Below are 26569 nucleotides of genomic sequence, written 5' to 3'. Positions count from 1 at the left end.
CTATTTTAAAAAAAATTCACTATGATTTATTTTTATTTTTATTTTATTGTATTTTTAATCTTTGTAGACATTTACAAAATAATTATATCCACATGTATTGGAGGGGGTAGAACATGTATTTTGTCTACATATGTTGAAATAATTTGATGGTTTGACTTGCACTTCCCTTGACAGTAATGGGTTCATTGGAGCACTCCTTGTCAAGCTTGTCTCTTTATGGCTCACTCAGAGCTGATGGGGAAAGTTACAGTCAAATTGTTAGTAAGCGAGATTATGAGCTTCTCAATAGTCCAAATGGAGGCCCGGGTGGTGGATCTGGTGGAACCATTCTTTTGTTTCTGCGTACGTTAACACTCGGCGATGCTTCTGTCATCACTAGTGTTGGTGGACATGGTAGCCACTATGGCGGTGGTGGTGGAGGTGGTGGAAGGATACACTTTCACTGGTCTGACATTCCTACAGGTGATGAATATCTTCCAATAGCAAGCGTGAAAGGAAACTTAAGTATAAGGTTTGTATCTAACTCAATATTCTCCTTTCCTATTTGGCATTTCTAATGGTCTCACTGTTTATGTTGTCCAGATGCTTAATTTTTTCTTTGCAAGGTAAAATAAATTTTATTAAAACTGCCATAAAGGCGGAAAAGCGCTAATTGCAACCCAGCCAACCCGTTCCAAACAAAGTGGTCAGGGGCCATGATACAATTAGCCCAGGGATACAACATCTGCCTTAGCCATTTGAAACTCAACCAACTCTGACCTACATTTATCGCGAAAGGAAACTATTATTCCTATGAAGCTCATAAGATCACTAACAAGACCAGCTGCCAAATGACCCTACCATTGCTTCCCACACCTCTCCCATGCCAGGCGCAGAAGACCATCTCGATAGAACCCAGAATCACCCCAAGATAGCCCAAAGAGGGCGATGAAACTACACACTTTCCGAGCAAACGCAACCATGGATGAACAAGAGGTTCACCAACTCCGCATCCTTTAAGCACATGATGCATCCATTAGGAATCCTCGGTGATCTCTTTTACAGGTTATCAATGGTGAGCACCTTGTTCCTTCCTGTGAGCCAAATGAAAGCCGCAACCTTGGGAGGAGCTTTGTTGGACCACACATAAGATGTGTCGGGAGCCATCCGTCCTGAAGGGCTATCAGCCAACACATTGTACTAGTATCGGATGGAGAACTTGCCTGATTTGGTTACAGACCAAACCAATAGGTTCCCCCTATGCAAGGCCTGGTATGATGTGATGCGGACGATCCAAAAGCTGAATGAACTCCTCTGCTTCATTGTTGGTTAAGCTTCTGACACCACCAGAAATGGAGAAGCAGCTTGCAACGGGAACATCCTTGTTCGGAGCCAAGGACACAATCGTCGGGAACTCATCCTTGAGAAGGCTCTCCCCAAGCCACACAAGTCTTTGCCAAAAACGGATTTGCTGCCCATTATGACAAGAGAAGTGAATCCCTTGACGAAACTCGCCACCCTTCCAACTGCTTTCCATATCCCTGAGGCCCTATAAGAGGATGAATCCTTGACCCACCATCCTCCTTGGACACCACATTTTCCTGCAATCACCTCCCTGCAAAGTCTCCCTTCCACCACCCCAACTAGCTGCTTGATTATGTTTCAAAACATTTACTTTAAGTCTAATTATTTATTGCCTTGAGATGGATTTTAATTGTGCATCAAAAAATAAAGTCCCCCCCTTTCAAGTGTCAGAATCGCATATTAGGTTTTTATGATTAGGGAAATTGATGTTTCCATGATATATTTTGTAAGTTCTAGACCATAGTCATTGGATACCATTATCCACTTTGTAACCTTGCATTATAACAAACTACTTTCATGCACTTGAATTTATGCATGTGTTTTTTCCTCTTAGGTGCCATAAAACTTGTGATGTATCATGTATGATGCTTTAATATGCTTGATTAGGGAATGCCGTCTTTTTTTTTTTGTCCTTTTTTTTTTTTGAAGGATTGATTACTTTGCGCAATTATTATTGAGATATAATCAATTAAAGTTTCAATTTATTGCAAAGGGTCAGATAGGATTTAAGGATCAATCCTTCTGACAGGACGTGCCACATTTATGTTGTTTTAGATAATGGAGAGAGACAAATGTTAGTTCTCTTTTTATTCAAGCATGGTCGTCCTTGTGGCGTCCCTTTAGACGGGTCTTTGATTTATTTTTAACAAATATTGGTATATATGCTGTGAAGATCGTGTGAAATCTGTTGCTTCTTTAGCTTTTATCATTAATCTGCATCCAGAAATTTTGTTGTTTCTTGTCATTGTATATATCAGACACCTTAAAGAATCATTCATAACAAGAAATGGGTTGTGGCACCCATTAGGGACAAAATGTATTTACTTTTATTCTAAAAACGATTGCCACAAGCCCCTCATGCATTGGTCATTAGTTCAAACAAGGGCATTGCAGAAGGGAAAGGTGGTATGTGGGTAAATTTCCATATAATATGTGAATTTTGTTCCTCTCTTCTTCTCTCACTAACAACCTTTTATATTATTTTAAGAGACCAAATTACCCTTTTCAGTTGTATAACAAATGTACATCTCATCAGACATCTATCCATTCTCTTGGATGTAAATATTTTGCAATTGGCGGCCCTCTTTCCAGTGTCATTGGCAGTATTTAGGGTAATTAATTATGGAGTGTTTGAAACTTTGTAATTGGAGATACTGACTTTGGATTTTTTTTTTTCCTTCTTTTTTCTGGACATGCCTTAACTGAACTAAGTTTCTTTCTGATGATGATGCATGCTTCCATTCGGACCTTTCCCAGAAACTCACTCCCATGTGGCAATTATCACTCATGTATCTGGATGTTCCTTTCATTAAAAAAATTTGGCTTCATCCTTGGAGGCTAATCTGTACCTGAACATGTTAGAATCTGGTAGCTATTTGCTTACTGCCATTGACTATTGCTTGTTTGTTTATGCCAGAGCAAATTAGGTTTCTAATATTTGTTTTACTTTTGACCTTATTTTGCAGATGGAATCTTGTCACTGGTCCTTGTAATACCTTTTGATTTTTGAAAATTTTGATTTGTTGACAGGGGAGGAATTGGCAGAGATCAGGCCCTCGATGGGGAAAATGGAACTATTACTGGAAAAGCCTGCCCAAGAGGGCTTTATGGAGTTTTCTGTGAGGTAGTGTCACAACTCTATTGTTGTATCTAATATCATGTGAAGCTTTTTCTTTTCAAATAAATGTATATCATGAACCAAAGTTTCTATATGGGTTTTAGATTGCAACATGTGTTCCAACCTTTGCTTTCCTTTTCCTTTTTTCTCTTTTTTGGTGAGATGTTGATGATATATTAAAAGAGCAAAGAAACTACAGCATAAGTACAAAGGGAAGAGCGATTGACACCTTCCTTGGGCAAACCGTGATGTCATTTGCCTCTCTTCTCACTTGGGGGATGAAATGTTTAGCTTGGTTAGCTCGCTCGACTCGACTCAACTCGAAAAAGCTCGATTCGACTCAGTTTGAAGTTGAGTTCGAGCCGAGTCGAACTGATTTTTTGAGCTCGAAAATGCGTTTGAGCTGGCCCCAGCTCGACTTGACTTGGATCGAACCCAACTCGAATCGAACTTGGATTGAACTAGTTCGGTGACTCGGTTACTTTGATATTGATGTTGCTCACCAAGTGTTTGATGAAATGACTCAACGAAGTGTGGCTGGTGGCAAGGAAGGTATGTATATGAAACAAATACCCTTTTTTTCTTGATTTTTATGTTGCTTAGAAGGTGTTTGATAGAATACCTGTAAAACCACTGCTGCTGTTTTACATATAATGAGATTTTGAAGGTGCAGTCCATGTTTTTGTGAAAATGCTGCATAGGCGAACTCGGCTTGAACTTGGCTCGAACTAGCTCGAGTTGCTGATCGAACCGAGCCAAGTTGGTTAGTCAGGCTCGAGGACCGAGCCAAGCCGAGTTCGAGCTGGGGTCAGCTAGTGGCTGAGCCGAGTCGAGCTAGCCTCAACTCGACTCGGTTCGACTTGATGTACACCCCTACTTAGAGGCAATGCCTGCCTGGTACCTATATATAAGAATAAATGAAACATGCAGAGATGCAACAACTATCGTGGGATTACTTATGAGCCATACTATGAAACTTTAAGAGAGAGTGATTCAGTAAAGACTAAGGCATGTGATGATTGTATTCGAAAATCTTTTTGGTTTCATGTCTGAGAGGTCTACTATTGAAATATAGGGAGAGGTGGAAGGATCTCCACATGGTCTTTATTGACTTAGAGAAAGTATACAATAGGGTCCATAAAGAGTTAATCTGGTAGGTGTTGGGAAAGAAAGGAGTTTCAAGAGGATATATTGACACGGTTAAGGATATGTATGAGGGAGCAATAACAAATGTGAGGACTGCTAGTAGAGAGACAAGTGGGTTCCTATTTCTCAATTACTGTAGGCTTGCCCCAGGGGTTGGCATTGAGCCTGTACCTTTTCGCATTGGTTATGGATGAGTTAAACAAGGCATTTGCAGGAAGAGGTCCCATGGAGTATGTTGTTTGCAGATGATAGTTTTGATTGACAAGATGAGGGAGGGAGCAAGCACAAATCTAGGTTTATGGCGGGATGCTTTAGAATCTAAAGGATTTGAAATTAGTCTGATTAAAACAGAGTATATGGAGTGCAATTTTAGTAACAATAGAAGTGAAAATTATGAATTATATTTAGATTGCTGACCAAGAAGGTTTCCAAAATGACCACTTTTGATACCTTGGGTCAATAATTGATGAGAGTGGAGCCATTGAGAAGGATGTTGCCCGTAGAAATCAAGGTGGATGGAAGAATTGGAGATGCTCCCATGGAGTTTCATGTGACCGTTATGTTCCACTCAAATTGAAAGGGAAATTTTATGGGAAAGCCGTAAGACCAGCCATGCTTTATTGATAAAATGTTGGGCAGTTAAGGAACAACATGTTCCTAATAGCGGAGCCTCATCAAAGGTTCTATCAGGAGAAAGAATCTGGACGTCATTTGTCTTCGGGAAACCTAAGTCCCTTCGTTCTCCGATCATCTTTTGGCTACGCTTTGGGGAGCTCAGGATGCTAAGTTCGTCTCTTTGGATGTAGTTGGCTCTTCGGGAGGCATCCTTATCGCTTGGAAGTCCTCCAAGTGGGACTTGCAGACTTCCTTGTCGGGTGCCTATTCAAAAGTGGTTATTCTCCAAGATAAGTTCTCCAAATTCCGTTGTATTATTATTTTTGTTTGCGGTCCTAATGATGATTCTTTAAGGCTCAACTTCTGGGACGTGCTGACTGCCATTAGACAATCCTTTTCAGGCCCATGCTGTTACGTGGGTGACTTCAACGTGATTCGTTTTGCGGAGGAGCACTCTCGTAAAAGGAGAACAACCCTTGCCATGCAATCTTTCTCCGATTGGATTCAGTTTCAGGAACTGGTGGATCTTCCTCTGGCAGGAGCCAAATTTACTTGGTCTAACGGCCGTAGATCTCAGATTCAATCCAGATTAGACAGGTTTCTCCTATCCACGGATTGGTTTGAGGAGTTCCCTACAGTGAATCAGTTTGCCCTTCCTAGAACGTCTTCTGATCACTGCCCTATTCTCCTCTCGGTAATTGACGCTAATTGGGGCCCCAAACCATTCAAATTCAGTTCAGCATGGCTCAACATCGACGGATTCAAGCAGAAAATTGTGGGGCGGTGGGCCTCTTTCTAGGTAATGGTTTCGTTGGACACAGGTTGATGTGCAAACTTAAACTCCGTAAGGAGAAAATAAAAGATTGGAAGGAAGAAGATCTTCAAAAGAGAGCGAAACTGAAGCTTTATTTGCAGAGCTGCATCAGATTGACACCAGTGTTGAAGGCAATGACCTCCTTATGGATGTTTTATCCAGACGCATTCAGATCATTCAATCCATTTCCTCCAGAACCCTCGAAGATGAATTATCTTGGAAGATCAAATCGAGGGCTCGGTGGATCTCAAAGGGTGACAAGAATACTAAATATTTCCATAGCTTAGCTAACATGAGAGCACAGGCAAAAGCCATCCACAACATCACTGTAGATGGTAGACAGGTTTAGGACAGAAGAGATATCCGAAATAGCTGTGGATCACTTCAGATCAGTTCTTTCCTCTGAGGGATGGTCTAGACCTCGATTGGACGGGATCCCTTTTCTCTCACTCCTGAGATCGGAAGCAGATCCTCTGGAGGCTCCGTTCTCGGAAGAAGAGGCAAAAGCGACCCTTGATGCGATGGAAGGAGACAAATCCCCAGGACCTGATGGGTTTCCCATGAGTTTCTTCCATACTTTCTGGGACAGCGTTTGTCCAGATGTCATGAACTTCCTCAACGAATTCCACTCCAGGGGAAAGCTACCCGAGGGTATCGGAGCTTCATTCATAACACTTATTCCTAGAGTTGTTGGAGCAAGCTCTTTTTTCGAATTCAGGCCCATCAGTTTGATTGGCAGTTCGTATAAAATTCTGGCCAAAATTCTACCCATAAGACTATCGACAGTTATGGAGAAGTTGATTTCCAAGTATCAGAATGCTTTTATAAGGGGTAGACAGATCATCGAAGGTGCTTTGATAGCCAATGAAGTTCTTCACTCTTGTCACAGGTCTGGGAAGAAAAGTGTGTTTTGCAAGCTCGACATTGAGAAGGCTGACGACCATGTGGACTAGGTATTTCTTCACTATATGCTTCTTCGTATGGGTTTTAGAGATAAATTGAGGAAGTAGATCAAGGCCTGCGTGGCCTGCGTCGAATCGCCTCATTTTTCGGTCCTCCTTAACGGTGTTCCGAAAGGGTTCTTCCCTAGTTTGAGGGGTTTACGCCAAGGTTATCCCCTCTCTCCCCTTCTTTTTCTCATGATTGCTGAGGCTCTCTCTCAGATGTTGTTGAAGGGTCAAAGCGCTGGTTTTTTTCGAGGTATTTCAATGCCAGGGGTAGTCACACCGATATCCCATATTCAATTCGCTGATAATACACTTATCATGATCGAAGCGGATTCTGAAGCCATCAACAATCTCCACACGACTCTTAGATGCTTTGAGGCTGTTTCAGGGCTGAGAATTAATATGGCCAAATCCAAGGTTTTTGGGATCAATTTATCGGATCTAGAATTAAACGCTTATGCTGAGTACTTGGGCTGCTCGCCTGCCCCGCTCCTGACGCTGTTTGTTGGGCTGCCGCTCGCTATTGGCATCCCTCTGATATCGATGTGGGACAAGGTTATGGAGAAATTTCAAAAGATGTTGGCCAGATGGAAATATAGGTACTTATCCATGGGGGGCAGACTTACTCTCATTAAAGCGGCCTTGTCCAACATCCCTACTTACTTCATGCCCCTCTTTATCTGCCCGCCATCTGTTTTGCTTCGGATCGATAAGTTGAGAAGAGTATTCTTGTGGTGCGGCAAGGAAAATTAGAAGAATTTCCATCTCTTGGATTGGCAAGATGTATGCAGACATTTCCAGGATGGAGGAGTGAGCATAAAAAATTTGAAGGTGATGAACAGGGCCCTTTTGGGCAAGTGGTCCTGGAGGTTGGGTTCGGAGCCGGAAGCCTTATGGAGCAATGTTATCAAAGGGAAATACGGGTCATCACTGGGAGGAAGCTGGACCAAGGAATCTTCAACCTATAGAGCTTCACGCATTTGGAAAGGAATCCTTCGCTCCAAAAATCTTGTTATTGAGAATATTGGCTTTCATTTGGGGAGCAGGTCGGCGATTCGGTTCTAGGACGACCAGTGGTTGGGAGAAATGAGGTTGAGGGACAAATTCTCAACTATTTACCGCCTTGCTGTCAACAAGGATAGTGCTATCGCCAGCTTCTATTCTCAATCCGATTCAGGCATAGTTTGGGATATTAGTTGCTGTAGAAATCTTTCTGATTGGGAGGTTACTGAGTACGCTGATTTACTCGATCAATTATCCAGGGTGAACTCGATCCAGTTTGAGCCGGACAAAATTATTTGGACTAGTGACAAAACTTCCCGCTTCTCGGTTAAGTCTCTCTACACTGCTCTCGCCCCCCCTTCCCCACCTGCAACCTTGGCCTCTCCTTTTATCTGGAAATATTCCGTCCCTCCCAAATTTATCTGTTTTGGCTGGCCGGCATCTAAGAATCGGATTCTCACGATAGACAATCTAAAGAAGAAAGGTATGCAGCTAGTCAACATCTGCCTTTGCTGTATGGGCAGCGATGAATCAGTTGACCATCTTCTCGTCCACTGTCCCTTTATCTCTCAGATCCGGCAGGATTTTTCTTCCACATTCAACGTTAGCGGTTGCGTTCCAGCTTCTGCCTCCTTTTTGTTGGCATACTGGCACGGCTTCAAGCTGGGTAAAATTAGATCAAAGGTGTGTAAAATGGCAATCCTTGCTATCTGGTGGGCGGTCTAGAAGGAGAGAAACGACAGATGCTTCAACAACTCCCAATCTTTGGCTCAAGTTGTGGGCTCAAAGGCGAAAAAATTACTAATTGAATGGGTAGCAAATGTTTCTTACCTTAGGGATTTTAATTTTCTGTAGGCTTGTAGCCTTTTTGGTTTTGCTATCTCAGCAGCTCCCCCTTGTTCTCTCTCCTTCGTTTTTTAATATAATCCCGTTGCTTTAAAATAAAATAAAATAATATGAGTGTAGCTGAAATGAGGATGTTGAGATGGATGAGTGGCAAGACGAGGAAGGATAGAATTAGAAATGAATGCATTCGAGGGAACATAGTAGTAATACCAATAGGTAATAAGATGGGGGAAAGTAGACTTAGATGGTTTGGTCATATGAATGAAAACCAAGTAGCATGCCGGTTAGAAGTGAGTTGGTAGAAGTTGAAGGCTCTAAAAGGGCAAGGGAAAAGCCCAAAAGGATGTGGATTGAGGTAGTGAGAAAATCGCCGATGACAAATGGTCTAATTGAAGGTATGACCCTTGATAGAGTGGAATAGTGGAACATGATTCGTGTAGCCAACCCCAATTAATTGGAATAAGGCTTAGATGATGATGATGACAACAATGGTTGTATATACTTTCGTAGTCAATAGTCCTTAGGTGTATTATTTAATTTGCATTTTTATTTCTTCTTATTAAACCTCTTTAGGATGTTCTTTTCCCTAAGATGGGAAATTGCAACTGCAAGTTTTCCTCTTTAAATTTGATCCTCAGGGCTTTTCCTTGGTGGTGAGACTATACTCTATTTGATGTTCTATTTTCTTTGCAATTCCTTTATATTCTTTATTGTTTTTGCTATAAAGCTATTCTAGCATGGGATATGATTGAGTTTTGTACAACCTAAGTTGACTTGTTAATGAACCTTTAGTGGTAAGTACAATTCAACATTCTCCTGGGTTCAATCTCCATCAACTTTGATACCAGAGCACATTCCATTCTCAGGTATTTATTTATTTTTTATTCCCCTTTATTTTCCCCATTCCTTAAATTGGCGCACGTACCCCAAATTCCCAAAATTTCCATTTCCCCTCCCCCCCCCCCCCCCTTGATTTAAATAATGGTGTCACACAACAGTGATATGAAATTCTTGGTATTGATTGATATTTCGCAAATCTATCACAATTTATAAATATCGGTGTTGCACAATAGTGATATGAAATTAAGGCTGAAGGTGTCAAAATTTTTGGTATGGATCATGTTTTCGAAAATATTGTAATGGATCAACAACATATCGATACATTGCGATATTTTGAAAATTCTCCTTATTAAATTACCTGATATTGTGGATATGTGTAATATGTACCAACGATATCGCACTTGCAAGATCACCCCTTTTCCAAAATTGCCAAAAATTCTCAATAAACCCTTTTTTGTGATTTATTTATTTATTATTGAGAATCCCTTCATATGTGGATTTCAACCATTAATTTACATTTATTTGGAGAGAAAAGGGGATTTGAGTGCGAAAATTCAGATAAAAAAACATGCAATACCGAAAACCTAATTAGTGAGTTTTTGCTAATTTGAATTGTTTTCTCTTGTTTAAATTGCTTGGAATCAATGAAATCCATAATTTTACATAATTTACATAATCATGGATTTTGACCTTTGATTTTCGAATTTGTGAAAAATTAAGGAACTTGGGAAAAACTCAAAATTTTCCCATTTCACCCATTTAACTTGTTATTAGTGTTGAAAAATCGCATTATAGTGCTTAGAGGCTGATCTATAGATTGATTGAACTTGGTGGAATTTTTGGAAAAAATATTTTTAATTAAAAATATCGAAAAATATATAAAAACTAACTTTTTAAAAATAAAATTAGATTAATCAGATGTTATTTGTGCCTAGGATTTATATATTTGCGAGTGTATGTTGTTCTTAATATCGACCACTCTCATTTATTTACTTACAAAAATAATTTTATTTTCTTAAAATATAATAATAATTAAAAAAATATTTTTTAAATAAATGCATCGTACATTGTAGGACAAATTTAATGCAAGCATTTTGTACATTGAGTGTGTTGATAAATGACATGAATTATTGTAATATTAGTGATTTTTTATTTACTATTTTAAATATTATAGTTGTTGGTGGATAATCTTTAGAAGTTGTTTGTTTTGAGGCGGCGTTAGGGTTGAAGATTAAAGTGGAGAAATCTGAAATGCTGGCCCGACTGAAATGTTTTGAGGTGGTTACAAAGACCTTTTCCGCTTAACGTGTACTTTCGGATGAAAGCCTGGATATTTTCCCTGCGCGTATTTAGGTTTGCCCTTGTGCATTGGGAAGCCGGTTAGACACCTTTGTGATAGGGTGATAAAAAGGATAGAGAGGAATCTAGCTTCTTGGAAGTGTTGATACTGTCTTTTGGAGGTCGACCGACACTTATAAAGGCGGTAAATTTTTTTTTTTTTTCAATATGCTCTTGTATTACATATCTTTGTTCGAGTGTCCCAAAGAGGTTTTGGATAGATTCGATAAGATGAGAAGAGATTTCTTTTGGAAAGGCACCTTGGAAGGGAGGAAGTTTTGCCTCCTCAAGTGGTGGGGTTGGATTTGGAGATTTGTTGTTGAAGAAGGGAGGTTATGGATGGATCTTGTAGCCATAAGATAAGGGGTCCAGGATGGCGAGTGGTTTGTGAAGTGTTTCTCGTTATATAGAACCTCTCATATTTGGAAAGCGATCGTGGTGGCAAACAATCTTGTTTGCAGGAGGATTGACTTCTCTCTGGGAAATGTCAACCACATCCCTTTTTGGGTAGATATTTGGTGTGGTGATCGTGCTCTTCAGAACCTTTTCCCTAGAGTGGTTTTTGTGGCGGATTGCTTCTCTGTGTGGTGGCTTAGTGGTGTGGAATCCCCCTTCTCACAAGAATATGATATATGATGAATTTGGCCAGTACGTCTTGCTTTTAAATCATTTCAATAATGTCTTGCCTTCCCTTTCTCTAGAGGACTCCATGGTTTGGTTGGGCCGTTCTTTTGGAAATTTCTCTGTTCAATTGCTTTATAGGTCCATCACCTCCTTTCCTAGAGTATCTCCCTGTCCCATCCTTTTCATTGTTGGTTATACAGAGCTCCGCCTAGGGTAGCAGTTTTTGTTTGGCTTGTGGGTCGCAAAAGGATCCTCACCATGGATAATCTTTAAGGGAGGGGATTAATTTCCACAATATTTGCTTTGTGCATGGAAAATGCGGAGTCAATTGATCATTTGTTTTTGACGTTTTTGCCTATCAAGTTTGGCCCAATTTTTGCCGTTGCTTCGTATAGATTGGGTGATGTTGAAGTTTGTTGGAGATCTCTTGTGGTCTTGGCATGGGGGAGATGTTGGGAAAGCTGGTAAAGCTAAATGAAGATTGATTCTCATGGCCGTCTTTTTGGTTATTTGGGGGGCTAAGAATTGGAGATGTGTTCGTAATGAAAGTCTGGGGGTGGGTGAGGCCATCAGATCTATTAAAGGGCTTGTATCAAGCTACGCGATGTATGTTAAAGCTGGTTTATTCACTAATTTTTTTTGTTGCTACTTAGTGCTATTTGTTTGAAAGTCTGTTTGTATTCTTTTCCCGCTTCTGCAAGTGCTTATTATTATTATTATTATTTTTGTTTCCTCCCAAAAACAAATATTATTTATTATTTTTTGTTACATTGCATAGTTTAAGACTCTATATAGAGGGAACTTATCATGTGTGCCCGTGTTTTGTGATCTTCTTCTTCTTCCTCCTTTTTTTTTTTTTTTGTTAATAATGTCTTTTTTAACATGCCCTAGAGTTCCATTGAAAAATTCAACCAATTTCCCAGTGTTTGCCAATGTTTCTTAAAAATAGCGATACATGTGATACATGCATCAATAGCAATACTAAAATTACTAATTTCCCCAATTCTCCTTAGAATTTTCCCAATTAAATACCTGAAGTCTAATTCCTCATCCTAATTGCATAGTAACCCTCATGCAACCCCTCTCATAGTAACACTAATTCAGTACCTATTTGGTCACTCCAAAATCTAATATCCAAGCTCTCCTATCAAACCTAATTGCAGTCCCTTTTTAAAATCAAATTTCGAACAACATCGCTATCTAGGTCTAGATCCAACTCCCTAATGTTTATTTTTATTTTTTTTACAAATTTCCAAACCATGGCCTATTGCCAATCCCCATACATAGAATTTAACCCTAAATCACCAAGCTTTAGATTTCTAAATTCTAATGAAACCTAAACTGTAGCCCCGAAACTTAGGGCCTATTTGATAGGCGACGATTCATGAAAAATCATGGAAAGTGTCAATAATGATTCTGCCACAATAAAATCCATGGCAAAACGGAGAATACGGGGAGTTTGCCATTGTTTGATAGAGTTTGAAAATCCTTTGAATAAGGAGGCTGAGTATAACACCCTCCCGTGGATGAGGACGAGTACAACTCCCTTGTTTAATATCTACATCTTAAAGGAGATTTTGTACTGGATAAGCTATGGGGTATGTAACTGCCTCATTCTTGCATTCTTGTATGGGTATCTGATAATGTAGTTATCACCATGTGGAAATCCTTACGAAAGATCCTGCCCTCTCATCTGCCTCTCTTTGACCTTGGATCCCAAAAATAATGATGTGCGCTTAATCGGTAGACATGTGGGGCACACTATAGTGCCTGTGTGAAACCCACAACGTTCCATCATTTACGACGGCTCATACTAGGGTGAGAGCCCAACATTGTGGTAGATCCATGATTCAAGTGGGCCATACAAAAATCCCTAAGTAGGGATTCCAAATCGAAAATTGAAAGTTTTGTGGGGCCCACAAAAGCTTTGGGTTAGTATGATAGTTGTGCGCTCCCTCCATCCTTGTTGGAATCACCTTGTGAAGGGCATGGATTGCCCACAAAAAATTAAGGAGAGCCCCGGGAAGGTTTCAATGGTCGGTGTTTTAAGAAAAACTTTCCTGTGGTGTGATCCACTTGAGTCTTGGATCCTAGGTATTCAATAACGGTAACAGCTATTGTCATTATCGTTACTATATGGTTCGTAATTTTTTGTTTTGTTTTTGTTTTTGTTTTGAAAGGTTATAGTACCGGAGATTGAACCCTGGATCAGTTCGTTATGGCCTTTTTTTAAAAAAAAGAACTATATCGGCCATATAACATGTAACGGTTGCCACGATTAATGGCCATTTCGCAATCATTTTTAGTATCTTCCGTGGATTTGCATAATCTTTGAACACATTCTAACGGGATCTTACAAAGGTGATGGACAAAGTGGATTTTACTGCTACGCAACGGTAGGTCTCATATAACACATTCTAATGCAAGGGTTGTATGGCATAGTGCTTTCCGTTACAACTCCATATAACAGGTGTTATGGGAAATTCCCATCCAATATGGATGGTTCAAATTGGACTTGACTTGCATTTAACCCGTGGTTATAGGATTCCTCTGTTACCCTAATCTCTACAGGCCTTACTGTGGTGTTATAGTTATAAACCCTCCATCTGTCCATCTCATCAGCTCACTTTACGACATCAGCCCAACCATGAGGCAGATCCACTCCTCAAGTGGGTCCCACCACAGAAACAATGGGGATGAAAACCCTGACTAGTGATACCTTCCTAGTGCCCACCGTGATGGGTTTGGATGAGTGTTTTTTATGGGTTTGATCTTTTGTATGCATGGTTCAAATGAGGGTTCTCATCTCTAATGGATGGACTGGCTTTACAAAATCAAAACATAGTGGGCCCCATAGAGCTAGGATGTTCTATAAGGTGCCTTAACCAATGTTGCAGACAATTTGGCTTCATATGAAGCAGATTTGCCAAGATTTTCCATGCCATTTAAAAAAACAAAAATAAAAATTTATGCACTTGATTTTGTCAGAGGAAATCGACCTTAGAAAAGTTGCAAAATCCTGGTGAATGAAACATGATGAAATATCATATCATGTAAATCTGCCAAAATCATCCATGGTTTGCCACCTATCAAACAGGCCCTTAAACCCTAGCTTGTTAACCCTCAGCTGCAACCTGCATAGGGCCCTTATCCCCAAACCATATCTCCAATCCCAAACCCAAATTCCAGCCTTTAAAAAAAGAAAAAAAGAAAAAAGAAAAAAAGAACGTAACGAGAATATATTAAAAGAGGGAGGAACTACAAGGGGACTGCTGAGAAAGCAGCAAAAAGAAAAGAAGAACTAGAAGCCTAGAAACAAAAGATCAGCGTCACCAAGACCACTGATAGAACCTGCCCATTCTATGACCAAAATTTTGGCCCTGGCCCACACCGCTTGAACTGAAGAATGCTTATCATTAAAGCATTTGCCATTCCTTTCCTCCCAAACAGACCACCAGGTAGCAAGCAGAGCCATACGCCAAATGCGAGATCGGATCTTGCCCAGTTTAAAACCATGCCACGAAGGAAGCATATCAGAAGTAGTTTCCGGGATACAGCTGCTGATGTTGAATTTGCTGAAGAATTCCCACCAAATTTGGGAAATAAATGGACACTGAAGCAGAAGGTGATCCACTGATTCCTCATTCTGCATGCAGCAGAGACAAACATTACGAAACCCTACCCTATACCGCACTAAACCCAACTGTAATGTTGTGGTGGTAATCTCACGAAGAATTTGTGATGGTGGCAGTCCCACCCATGTGTATGCCATCCAACCTGTCCATCAAGTGGGCCTCCCCATGAAGCCCCATACAACACCAAACCAACCGTACTGTTATGGTGGTGATCTCTCAGAAAAAAATTATGATGGTAGCAGTTGTTTGTGGGGCCCCATCTACGTGCTTGCCATCCAACCTGTCCATCAAGGGGGCCTCCCCATGCAGCTAAAAATTCAGGCTGAACCAATCATTAGCGGGCCACACCATAGGGAGCAATGGAAAGGGATGATGTGCCATAAAAAAACTCATGGATTCTGTGTGGGGCCCATCATGGTGTGTGTATGCCATACAACCCTTGCATTAGGTGTGCCCCACCATGATCATGGAATGCCTAGAAATTAGGTCAATCCAATCACCAGATATGCCATCACACCGAATTTAGGGGTTTAGAGAATATTTTACATTTATCTTTGGTGTGGTCCACTTGATGATTGACTTGGCATTTAATATATATATATATATATATATATATATAGGATTATCACCATATGTGTGGCTGTGTGTACACAAACACACACCACATGCACACACACATGCACGAGTGCACGCCTGCCCACTCACCCATCTATAGTGGAACCTAAACCAATTGATATGGATGATGCTATGATACTGTCTATGAGACCTAACAAAGGTGTTAAAAAATGGCTATGTAACGACCATAGCGGCCGTTATGTAAAAGTAACGGGGTAAACTGTTGCACATTACGGTGTTGTAACGGCTGTTATGGGGAAAAAAAAATGAAACAGTTTTTCTTCAAAAAAAAGAAGAAAGCTGTAATGGCTGTTACAGCTTATATTGTAACGGTAAAAGTGGTGGCCATTACAGCCACTATTACTGTTATGGAATACCTCAACCTCAACACAAGATCCTTTAAAAGCATTAAAACAACTAAAAGTAGTCAAAGAGAGAATGGAGGTGATTATCCTTTTAAAAAAAAGGTAAAAAAAAGAAAAGAAAAGAGATAATAGAGATGATTGGGAATTGAATGCTGCTGCTGTTGCTTGTGGGCATTTGCTGGTATTGTGTGGATGGTTTCAGTGTTGGGAGATAATTTTTCCTTGCATTCTTTCATACTTCATTGTCATGATTTGGAGGCAAAGTAAAACTAAAAGAAAATTTATGAGGCAGTTGTAGAATGCAAAAGTTTAGATGCAATCTATTTTTTGATTGGTAGCATTTTTATGTGATATTCTGTTCCTGATTGCATTCTGCAGGAATGCCCTGCTGGCACTTTCAAGAATGTCAGCGGATCTGATGGAGCTCTTTGCCTACAGTGCCCACCTGACCAGCTTCCGCATCGAGCCACATTCATAAATATCCGAGGTATCTGTATACTATCTGCTTGTCAGCTCCACTATATTTAAGAATATCGCATATAGGGGCTGAATGCAATTCTGTGCTCAGAACTTTATTGTAAGCATGGGTTTGCATCCTGCCATTAGAGAGGGAGTTGCATTCCATCAATACTTTGTCCAGATGTTTTGAAGTTTTGCAACATCGCATTGTATTATGATTATCTTCAGCTTTCTTTCTTCTGGAGAGGCATTCAAAATACACATTCTCAGATTTATTTCAAGATAACTAGAATTTTCAAGATTGCTATTTATAGCTTTTTGTGTCAAATTCGCTCCAAAAATTTGTGTTTTTTGACAGGTGGTGTTGCTGAAACTCCTTGTCCTTACAAATGCATTTCGGACAGATATCACTTGCCACGCTGCTATACTGCTCTCGAAGAGTTGATATACACTTTTGGTGGGCCATGGTTATTTGGTCTTCTTCTCTCGGGTCTTCTTGTCCTATTAGCTTTGGTGCTCAGTGTTGCACGCATGAAATTCGTTGGTACTGATGAATTACCAGGCCCTGCTCCCACTCAGCATGGGTCTCAAATTGATCACTCCTTCCCTTTTTTAGAGTCACTGAATGAGGTGTTCTTCCACTTCTAATGTCTATACTGCCTTAATGCAATATCTACATACACTGGCAACCTTGTGTAGTGGCAACCTTACATACTTTAGTTTTTATTTTTGAGGGTACTTAACTTCTTCTCATCCTACATACAGGTATTGGAAACTAATAGAGCCGAGGAGTCCCAAAGTCATGTGCATAGAATGTATTTCATGGGTCCTAATACTTTCAGTGAACCTTGGCACCTTCCTCACTCTCCTCCAGACCAAGTAACAGAGATAGTGTACGTGAGATGTTCACAGATCTCCTGCTGTTATTTCCAATCGGACTTACTGGAGAACCAGAATGTCATTTGCAGCTGCACAAATTCTTCCCATTTGTGTAGCTGGCAACTGTAAAGTCTTAATTTGGTATTCCTGTTGACTGATGTTTCTTCTGAAATATGAAAGTATAATGGTTTTTGTGTTCGCTTTTTTGTATTGCAGATATGAGGATGCATTCAACAGATTTGTTGATGAGATTAATGCCTTGGCCACTTATCAATGGTGGGAGGGATCCGTCCACAGCATTCTTTCTGTTCTTGCATATCCCCTTGCTTGGTCATGGCAGCAATGGCGCCGGAGAAAGAAATTACAACGGCTTCGTGAATTTGTTCGATCAGAATATGATCATGCATGCTTACGTTCTTGCCGTTCACGTGCTCTATATGAAGGGCTTAAGGTTCTTTTCTACAATAGTTCTCTTCCATTGTTGTGTTGCATATTCATGTTTATGCACGCACGTTGGGCATTTTATTGTCCAGATCATAGTTATTAAAATCCCTAGTCACTTTGGGTTGGTTAATTGACTTGTGAGTATAGATCTATATGCATATTTATACATTCTACTTCTCAGTATATTTGTGCCTGCTTTTTAAGTTTTTCTTGTTTTGCACTGTCAAAGCCAATCTGACTGTTACATTCTACTGTTTATGCAGGTGGCTGCCACTCCAGATCTAATGCTAGCCTATATAGATTTTTTCCTCGGTGGAGATGAAAAGAGACCTGATCTTCCTCCTCGTCTTCATCAAAGATTTCCCATGTGTTTAATCTTTGGAGGCGAAGGAAGTTACACGGCTCCTTTCTCTCTTCACAGTGATAATGTTCTCACTAGCCTCATGAGCCAGGTACTTATTCAGATCCTGCTAGAAGCTACTTAGTTACAGCTACCATGCATCCAACCAACTCATGGGCATGCATTGCTATGGTTGGATGGTACATTCTGTGTTCTGGTAATTGTTGATATATTTCTACTCATCTTACAGTCTGTTCCATCGACCATTTGGTACCGGCTGGTGGCTGGATTGAATGCAAATCTGCGCTTGGTTCGCCGTGGACACCTGAGAATGACATTTCTGCCTGTCATCAGCTGGCTTGAAACTCATGCAAATCCTGCTTTGAGTGCACATGGGGTGCGGGTTGATCTTGCCTGGTTTCAGGCTACAGGATTTGGTTATTGCCAGTTCGGTCTTGTTGTATATGCAGTTGAAGAAGAATCTGAGACTCCAGCAGTTGAAGATTCAGTTGGCGCAATAAGAATTGACCAACGATCAAGGTAGCATGAAAATTTCAAATTCTATTACACTGTCATGTTGCATTTGTTGTTGCCTGTACTTTAATGCCATTGAGTGGTCAACATTTCTGTTTATTTTCTTTTGTGTGTGCTCTGCAGTGCATATAGCATCCATAGAGATAATCCGCCAGGAAATTTGAGGAGCCATGAAAGTATGATGACACGTAAAAGGATATGCGGAGGTGTTTTAGATACTTGTAGCTTGCGCATGCTTGAGGAAAAGAAAGATATATTCTACCCTTTCTCTCTAATACTTCACAATACTAAACCTGTTGGCCACCAGGTATGTACAATGCAATCCTAAAAGTATGCTTTTGTCTTTTGCCATGGCAATCTTGTTGACTTGTCATTTCTTATCATTGCAGGATCTTGTTGGTTTGGTCATCTCAATACTACTTTTAGCAGATTTTAGCTTAGTGCTACTTACTTTGCTCCTGTTGTATTCTATTTCGTTGGTGGACTTCATGTTAGTTTTGCTGATCCTTCCTCTGGGCATACTTTCTCCATTCCCTGCCGGAATCAACGCTCTATTCAGCCATGGTCCTCGGCGATCAGCAGGTCTTGCACGTGTATATGCTCTGTGGAACATTACATCCTTGATTAACGTGGTAAGCTGCTCTCTCTCCCAAAACATATTTCCCCTCCTCAATCATAGAGCCTGCTTTATGCTCCATTATTGTGCAATATTTTCAATGTAATTGAGTGGGTCGCTATAAAATGTTAGCTTGAGGGTTCAGAAAGCCAGCATGTTATGAAGGATTTCTGACTGTCCATCTCTAGTCTTCTGCAATAGGCAAACTACTGCTGCTACTGTTAATAATAACACAGATTTTTTAAGGAGTTCTTGGGGGTGGCTCGAGCTGATCTCAGGAGGGGTTGGATTAGAAGTCTCTGCCAAGAGGCATGTGGAAGCTCAATTTTGGCAGGAGCTCCAGAGGGAATCTTGGACTGGCTGGAATTTGGGAGGGGGTCAAGATGAGGTGCAGTGGATCTATGCGGGCCCTGTTGGGGTTGACTCAAATGATGTGGAGGTGAAGGCCCTATGGCAGGTCTTAAACAACTTCTCCACTTGCCTGCTCCTCCATCATAAGAAAAAGGGATCCTTTTGTAGTACACTCGGAGGTTGGCAAGATGGGTGGGGGAAGTCAGAAAGATGGATCTCTTGGTTGATTCCGTTCACTTCCCCAGCGAAGGAAATGATGTACCTGGTAGCTTTGGGTGGCAATGGATTAATCTTGAAGCACTGTTGTTTGGAGATTCCTTCTCCTTGTAATCTATTTCTTTTTCTCTCAAGCCCTGTTTGGATCTGCTTGTGGAAAGGGTAAACCTGATGATGACGTAGTTATCATTTCCCAAGGGACTATTCTGAATTCCTGTCAATAGGTGTTGTTTGGATTGGAAGTGGAATTCTCATATCCATTAGACAACTGTCACCTAGTTTCTTGTGCCATAGAAACTTAACTATGGAAAAGTCTGATTACTTTGCAGATTGCAACCTTTTCTTTGTTATCCAAACAACACAAAAGGTCACATCATTGGAAAACCTTTTCATTTATCTGGATTTTTATGGTTTTCCTCATATCCAAACATAGCCTAAATAAATTTCCCATCCTCAAAGAAGAAACACAGATTTTTTTAATCAGCAAAGGAGAATAAAACACTGTTATTAGAAAAGAAGAAGAGCAAAAAGGATAGTACAAGTCAATAGGGCTGGCAACGGGCAGAGTTGGGGCTGAGCAAAAGAAAAATCATTGTGGCTTGCAATGGGCAGAGATCGGGCTGAGCAAAAGAATTTTTTTGAGTAGGCCCTGACACATGCAGTTCAAAATCGAGCTTGAGATTTGTCCAGGCCTGACAATTGCTAACCGTACTGCTTGGGGCACCCTGTTGCCAACTGTTAACAACCTTGGTAGCCCCTCCAAGAGAGTTTACATTTAAACAGAACATAAATAGTTTTTATTAATGGTGTTTTCATATGAATGTGTCATGCCAACATTGAAAGTGGGATCATATCAGGAAAGGGATTAGTTTTACAGTATTTGTTTTTCTGTTTGTTTTTATGTTTGTCACGCTAGACCATAAAATTTATTCTCAGTGTTCAGAATATTGGTATCGCGTTGTGTATCGCATCCTTGGGATACAAATACGTATCGGTTATCGCACTGGATAAATTGTTTGTATTGGGTAATTTATCGCACTTTTTGAGAAACATGGGGAAACATTGGGAAAATGGTTGAATTTTTCAATAAAACTTTTGGGATTGTTAAAAGGAACTGAATACACACTTTTAAATCAGAACATCTCAAAAAAGAAGTGTGCATAATAGGTTTCCTTTATATAGGGTCCTAAGATATGCGTTGTTTGATTCAACTAACGCAACTATATTCAAATTGAATGCATAACATTTAGAGTGTATGTGATGATCATTTCATCAAACACTCCTAAATGCTTCGAAATTAGTCTCAATTGACAATTGTTTGAAGTGAAATTTCGAAAAAAATAATTTAATATTTTTTAAAATTAATTTTTAATAAAAAATTATTTTTATTTTCTGAAAATTGACAAGGACTTGATAAATCAGTAGATCAACCCTCATGCATGCTTGATTTCATGTTTGGAGTGCAACATTGCAAGCAATTTGGGAGAAATTGGGGAAATTTTGAATTTTCCTCAAATTTCATCAAATTTTGAAATTAGTGTATGTGATGATCGTTTAATTAAATACTCCTAAATACTTCGAAATTAATCTCAATTGAAGGTTGGTTGAAGGAAAATTTGAATTTTTTTTTTTTTTTTGTAAAAGAATATGGCGAACTAATGGATATCGAAGTCAAAACTCCGACTCGATGATTTTTCATGCAAAACATGAAGAACTAATGGATTTGTAGCCATTTTGACATTGATTTAACATAATTTCAACAAAAAGGGATCAGGCATTGAAAATGCTCACCGGATCGAACATGTGAGATATATCGGCACTGCTTGTGTGTTTCATATTGCACAGGTGGGATACAAGATATATCGTGGGATATATCGACATATATTGTCGATATTTAAAACATTGTTTCTTCTGACAAAATCAATAAATGTTTGCTTTTTCCATTGTGTTGAACTCTTATTGGTAAGCTTTTATGCATTTACACCTTTTTTTTTTTTTTAATGATTTGCTACTGACGGTAGCATCGAGAGAATGAAATACGGTTCTAGCTTTGGTTGATTGCTTGATTCGTCCCCTTATGATGGTCCATTATGCATTTCTTTAGCTTAATACTTAGCGATGGGGCATTTCTTTAGCCTAATACTTAATGATGTACTTTCATTCGGTTCTAGCCTTGGTTGATTGCTTGATTTGTCCCCTTACGATGGCCCATTATGCATTTCTTTAACTTAATACTTAACGATGAGGCATTTCTTTAGCTTAATACTTAACGATGTACATTTATTCAAGTATTCTGCATGGGAGATTTAAAGAATTGTTTGATTTCTTGCACTTGTTAATCTCTATGATGTTTACACATATATGAGGAACATTTTCTGCACTTTCATGTTGTTATGTGTCAGATGGGCTTATTCAGCAAGGGTTTCTATCGTTGGAATTAGGCATTTTGGTGTTAACACGGTCTCATTGGGTACCAAAATATTGCACTTATTAGTACAAAATCATCCCTAATGAATCTGAAGGATTTAGTTTTAACAGAAATGCATGTTTCATACAAAAAGATCCTCTGGACACTCCGCCCTAGTATAGGTGTTGGCTACATCATTTCATCCTCTTGAAATGTATATGCCTAAATGATGATTAAGCTGAAATCTTATCCATAATTCGGGCCAATTGCTAGTGACATGGATTCTTCAACACCCAAGAATAAAACTTTACAATCCTTCAACAAGAAGAGAGCTAATTAGGAACATCTACAAGTCTAAAACTGGCATTTTGGCAGTCAAAAAGGGGTCCGAATCCAGCAAGGAGACCCGCTGTCTCCTATTTTATTCATGGTGGCAGTGGAGGCTCTTTGCAAGCTGTTTGATCACGCAGTTGAGGTGGGGGTGATGACAGGTATGTTGATCAACAAGGATGGAGTACTTGTTATGCATTCTCAATATGCAGATGTCATCGTCTTCGGGGATGGTTCTAAGGAAGAGAAGCAATGTGAAGCTTGTACTGATGTGTTTTGAGATAAGTCCCTTGACTCCATATCAATCTAGCAAAGAGCAGTATTTCTCGGTTCAATCTTGACGAAGACCCAGTATCAGTTTTGTGGAGATTATCGAGTGTAGACTAACCAAGCAACAGGCGAAAATCCCCAGTTTACCTCTGGTTACACTTACTAGCAAAACAGGCATTGAATCCTGGGGCGTAGTTTGATTCTTTAGTTTATGTCTTTCGAATAGTTTGAGGAACTTGCTGGTGTATATGATACTGATGTTCAAATGCCCTTTGATGGTGGTGACTTGGAAAAGATGCAAGGAAAATTCTTATGGAGCAGCAGGGAACATGACAACGAAATCTACCTTCTATATGGGTATGATGTCTGTAAGCCTATTAATGAGGGTGGGCTTGGGATCAGGCAAGCTCGCTAGTCAATGAGGCTCTCTTGGCTAAGGGATGGTGGTGTTTGGACTAGGTGGAGGCGCCTCTGTTGAGGAACATTCTTTTGGCTAAGTCTTCTTCTTCTTCTCCTTTTTTTTTTTCCTTCTGAAACGATGATAATTTTATTTCATCACGATTGAAATGATGATAACTTTTGCCTAAGTCATCACGATTTAATCCTTATCCCAACTGATTGGGGTCAGCTGCACAAATCCAGTATGCTTCTTTTGGCTAAGCATGCTTTGAAAAATGGCAGGAATGTGAAACCAATAAGCAGCAGGAAAGGTTGAGCAATTTAGTGGGCTATATCATTGTTGTACCTCAGTTTTTACATAACAAATTCAGGGTTGGGTGCGATGACAATGTCAGAGTTTGGGAAATTAGCTGGTGCAGCAACATACTCCTAGCAGATGAAAATTTTGAATCCATTTATGCCTTAGCCATTAGCCACTAATAAAGGAAAATTGGTTGTGAAATCTGTAGAGAAAGGTGCAAAAGGTAATGACTTGAACCCGCCTTTTAGAAGAAATTCAAGACAGGCTGAGATCATTGAACTAGAATACATGATCTACTGAAAGGTACGTACATTCATCCAACAGCGAATGACAAGATACTGGAGTGGTCAGTCGAGCAGAAGGTTCTCTATGGTTTTTGGGGGTGGTTGCCCTGTCACAACGGGTGACCAACAGTGGATAACTTAAAAGAGGAGAGGATTCCATATCCAGAACAGACACTCCCTGTGTTGCACTGCTGAGGAAAGCATGGTCAATCTCTTCATTCACTGTCCAGTGGCTAGCAGTCTCCGGGATGCAATTTTAAAGAAGTTTGAAGTGCAGCTGGTGCAACCCAAATCAGCTCAATAGTTGGTGGATTAGAGCATGTGTGCAGGCTGGTAAGATATTGTGGAAATCATTGGCAAAAGCTTTTTTTTTTTGTGTGGAGAAGGTGGCTGGAACTTGCATTTTTAGAAGGCTAAATCTCTCCATCAAGGTATTCAAAATCAGTTACATAATAACTGTTGTAGAAAAAACAGGCCATAATGGTCCTGTAACAGTTTTTTTTTGAAAGAAAAGAAAAGAAAAGAAAAAAGAAAAAATGAGCTGTAATGGCCGTTATGGCCTGTATCATAATGGTTGTGGTGGTGGCCATTACGCCTACTGTTACTGTTATGGAACACCTTGCTCTCCATTCCTTGTCTAGTGCTTTGCTGTTGCCCGCGCGCGCGAGTGGTGCGGTAATATTGGGTTGCAGCTAGTGAGGTGTGCTTTTTAGGTGGATCCCCTTGAGGGTTGGTGCTTTATGGCACCCGCTGCTGGAGGACATCTTCAAACTCAACTTTGATGGTTGTTCCTGTGGCAACCCTTGGTGAGCTGTTGTTGGGGGCGTTATTAGGAGCCATAGGGGCTATACACGTCTTTCTCCAGCCCAGTGGGGTTTCACAAGTATAATTTTGCAAAAGCTTCAGCGATCACATGTGGCCTAAAAGTAGCCTGAGCTCAATTGTATTTCCCATTTCCCTCCCTTATTGTGGATGGGATTCAAAGGTGGCCCCTGGCTCATTATCTTCATGACTCTACACTTGGAAGTGTGTGAATCTGCTGGGCGAAGCCATAGACATTTGCTCTACTGACTGCATGATGTTCAACCACATCATGAGAGAAGCGAACAATCAAGCGGATGTGACTTGACCTTTCGTGCTCAGGGGCCCGAACTTGCTGTGGGAGGGAGGGAGGGAGGGAGGGAGGGAGAGGTCTGTGATCCTAGCTGCTATGTGGTATGTTTGTGACAAAGCAATGTGTGCAGTAACTTACAATGCAATGAGTTAAAGTACACTTTTTTAGCTGGACCTTATGAGTGAAGTATTCATTTTAACATTGTCTTTTTAATATCATGTCCCAGCAAAGGATAAATCATGACTTTGGAAAGACATGGATCATAGATGATGGTTCCTAGCATGATGTGTTCCCGTGACTTGGACTGTTTTAACAGTCTTCTTCATCCCACTTATGTTCTGAAATTTCTGTCTTCTTGAACAGGTCGTAGCCTTCATATGCGGATTCATCCATTACAAAACCCAATCGAATGGAAGACATCAAAACTTTCAACCATTGAGTTTTAGCATGTGAGTGTTCTTTACCATCTTTTGCCTGCTGGCTATTTTTCAGTTTAGTACTTGAGATCTGCTAATTCCACACGCGCGTAGATCCCAGCCGTCAACATGCTGGACATCCAAGCTTTCTATCAGGCAGATCCTATCATTTATTCATACACTGGTTGCCTGCTAGTGAGTCAACATGCCGGATTCTTGGGTGCCGTCTACACTGTGGACCCTACGTGATGGATGGCTCATATGCCCAGGCATGGAGCTAGGATCTACATGTGTGGTATTAGCAAACCTCAACATGTCATAAACATCATTTGGCCATTTTCACATTTTGGGGTTTGTGATTTAGGGATGAGGGTGGATGGTGGATGTTGCCTATGGGACTGGCGCTGTGTAAATGTGTCCAGGCACGGCTTATCGATTGGCATGTCGCTAATCTAGAAATCCAAGACCGCTCGTTGTACAGTAAAGACCAAAACGTGTTCTGGCAGTCATGACATGATGTTGACGGGTACCATCGAAGCTAGATGCATTTTTTTTTTGTTGGGTGCAGAGCTTTAGGTGAGTGATTGCCTTGTTGCGCGTTCATTTTGGTGAGTGATGGGCGCCGAGTGTTTTCATTCTGTTGCTGCTTAAAGATGAAAAAAAAGAGAGAATAGGCTTCTTACCATAATACCTCTTTTCCTGTTGATCTGTTCCTTCTTCTTCTTGCCTTCTCCCCCTCCCCCTTTTTATCTTTTTTTTTTTTTTTTCTTCTTCTTCTTCTTCTTCTTTTTTTTTTTGGGTGTACTGAATGGGATCTCAGCTGGGAGTCATGTCCAGTCAACAGACCTTTTCATCTTCAATGTGTATATATATAGGCAGGGGAGGGATTCCTCTATTCCATTTATTTCCATAGCTAATAATTTGCCTTTTCACTATTTCCATGTACTACCATGTGATGCCTTTGCTGTGATGAATTTATTTCCACTCCTAACCCTATTCAACTGACTCGCTGATTTATGAAGTTTCACCGATTTGATCTATCAAGATCACTTTAATCCCAATTTCTTATTGCTGCCTGTTTCTCCGGTGTGGTTAAGTTTCATCAATTCGATCCTTTCGGATTGAAACTTCAATGAGGCAATGGTGGTCCAACTGCCCCATCAGCAGCCTGATTTTCTAACTTGGTTGATTGGGGAATGCTGTTTTGTCATGCCTGTCACCGCTATTGAATGCAGTTCAGG

At 40.3% G+C, this 26569-nt stretch overlaps 1 protein-coding gene across 2 annotated transcripts in view; it reads left to right on the top strand.

Annotated features, from left to right (window-relative positions):
* LOC131222728 (uncharacterized) overlaps positions 1-26263 on the top strand; it is a 51404-nt gene extending 25141 nt beyond the window's left edge. For both annotated transcript variants that reach the window (XM_058217893.1, XM_058217894.1), the window contains exons 11-22: positions 175-511; positions 3094-3187; positions 16347-16455; positions 16786-17057; positions 17193-17320; positions 17523-17757; positions 18014-18202; positions 18341-18630; positions 18748-18931; positions 19014-19256; positions 25276-25361; positions 25693-26263. In XM_058217893.1, the coding sequence (XP_058073876.1) occupies positions 175-511; positions 3094-3187; positions 16347-16455; positions 16786-17057; positions 17193-17320; positions 17523-17757; positions 18014-18202; positions 18341-18630; positions 18748-18931; positions 19014-19256; positions 25276-25361; positions 25693-25840 (2315 nt within the window). In that variant the 3' untranslated portion in view covers positions 25841-26263. The remainder of the gene's footprint in view (positions 1-174; positions 512-3093; positions 3188-16346; positions 16456-16785; positions 17058-17192; positions 17321-17522; positions 17758-18013; positions 18203-18340; positions 18631-18747; positions 18932-19013; positions 19257-25275; positions 25362-25692) is intronic.
* The last annotated feature ends 306 nt before the right edge of the window (positions 26264-26569 follow it).

The sequence above is a fragment of the Magnolia sinica genome, chromosome 13 (assembly GCF_029962835.1).
Source record: "Magnolia sinica isolate HGM2019 chromosome 13, MsV1, whole genome shotgun sequence".
NCBI lineage: Eukaryota > Viridiplantae > Streptophyta > Magnoliopsida > Magnoliales > Magnoliaceae > Magnolia > Magnolia sinica.
This window is presented reverse-complemented; position numbering and strand designations above follow the sequence as displayed.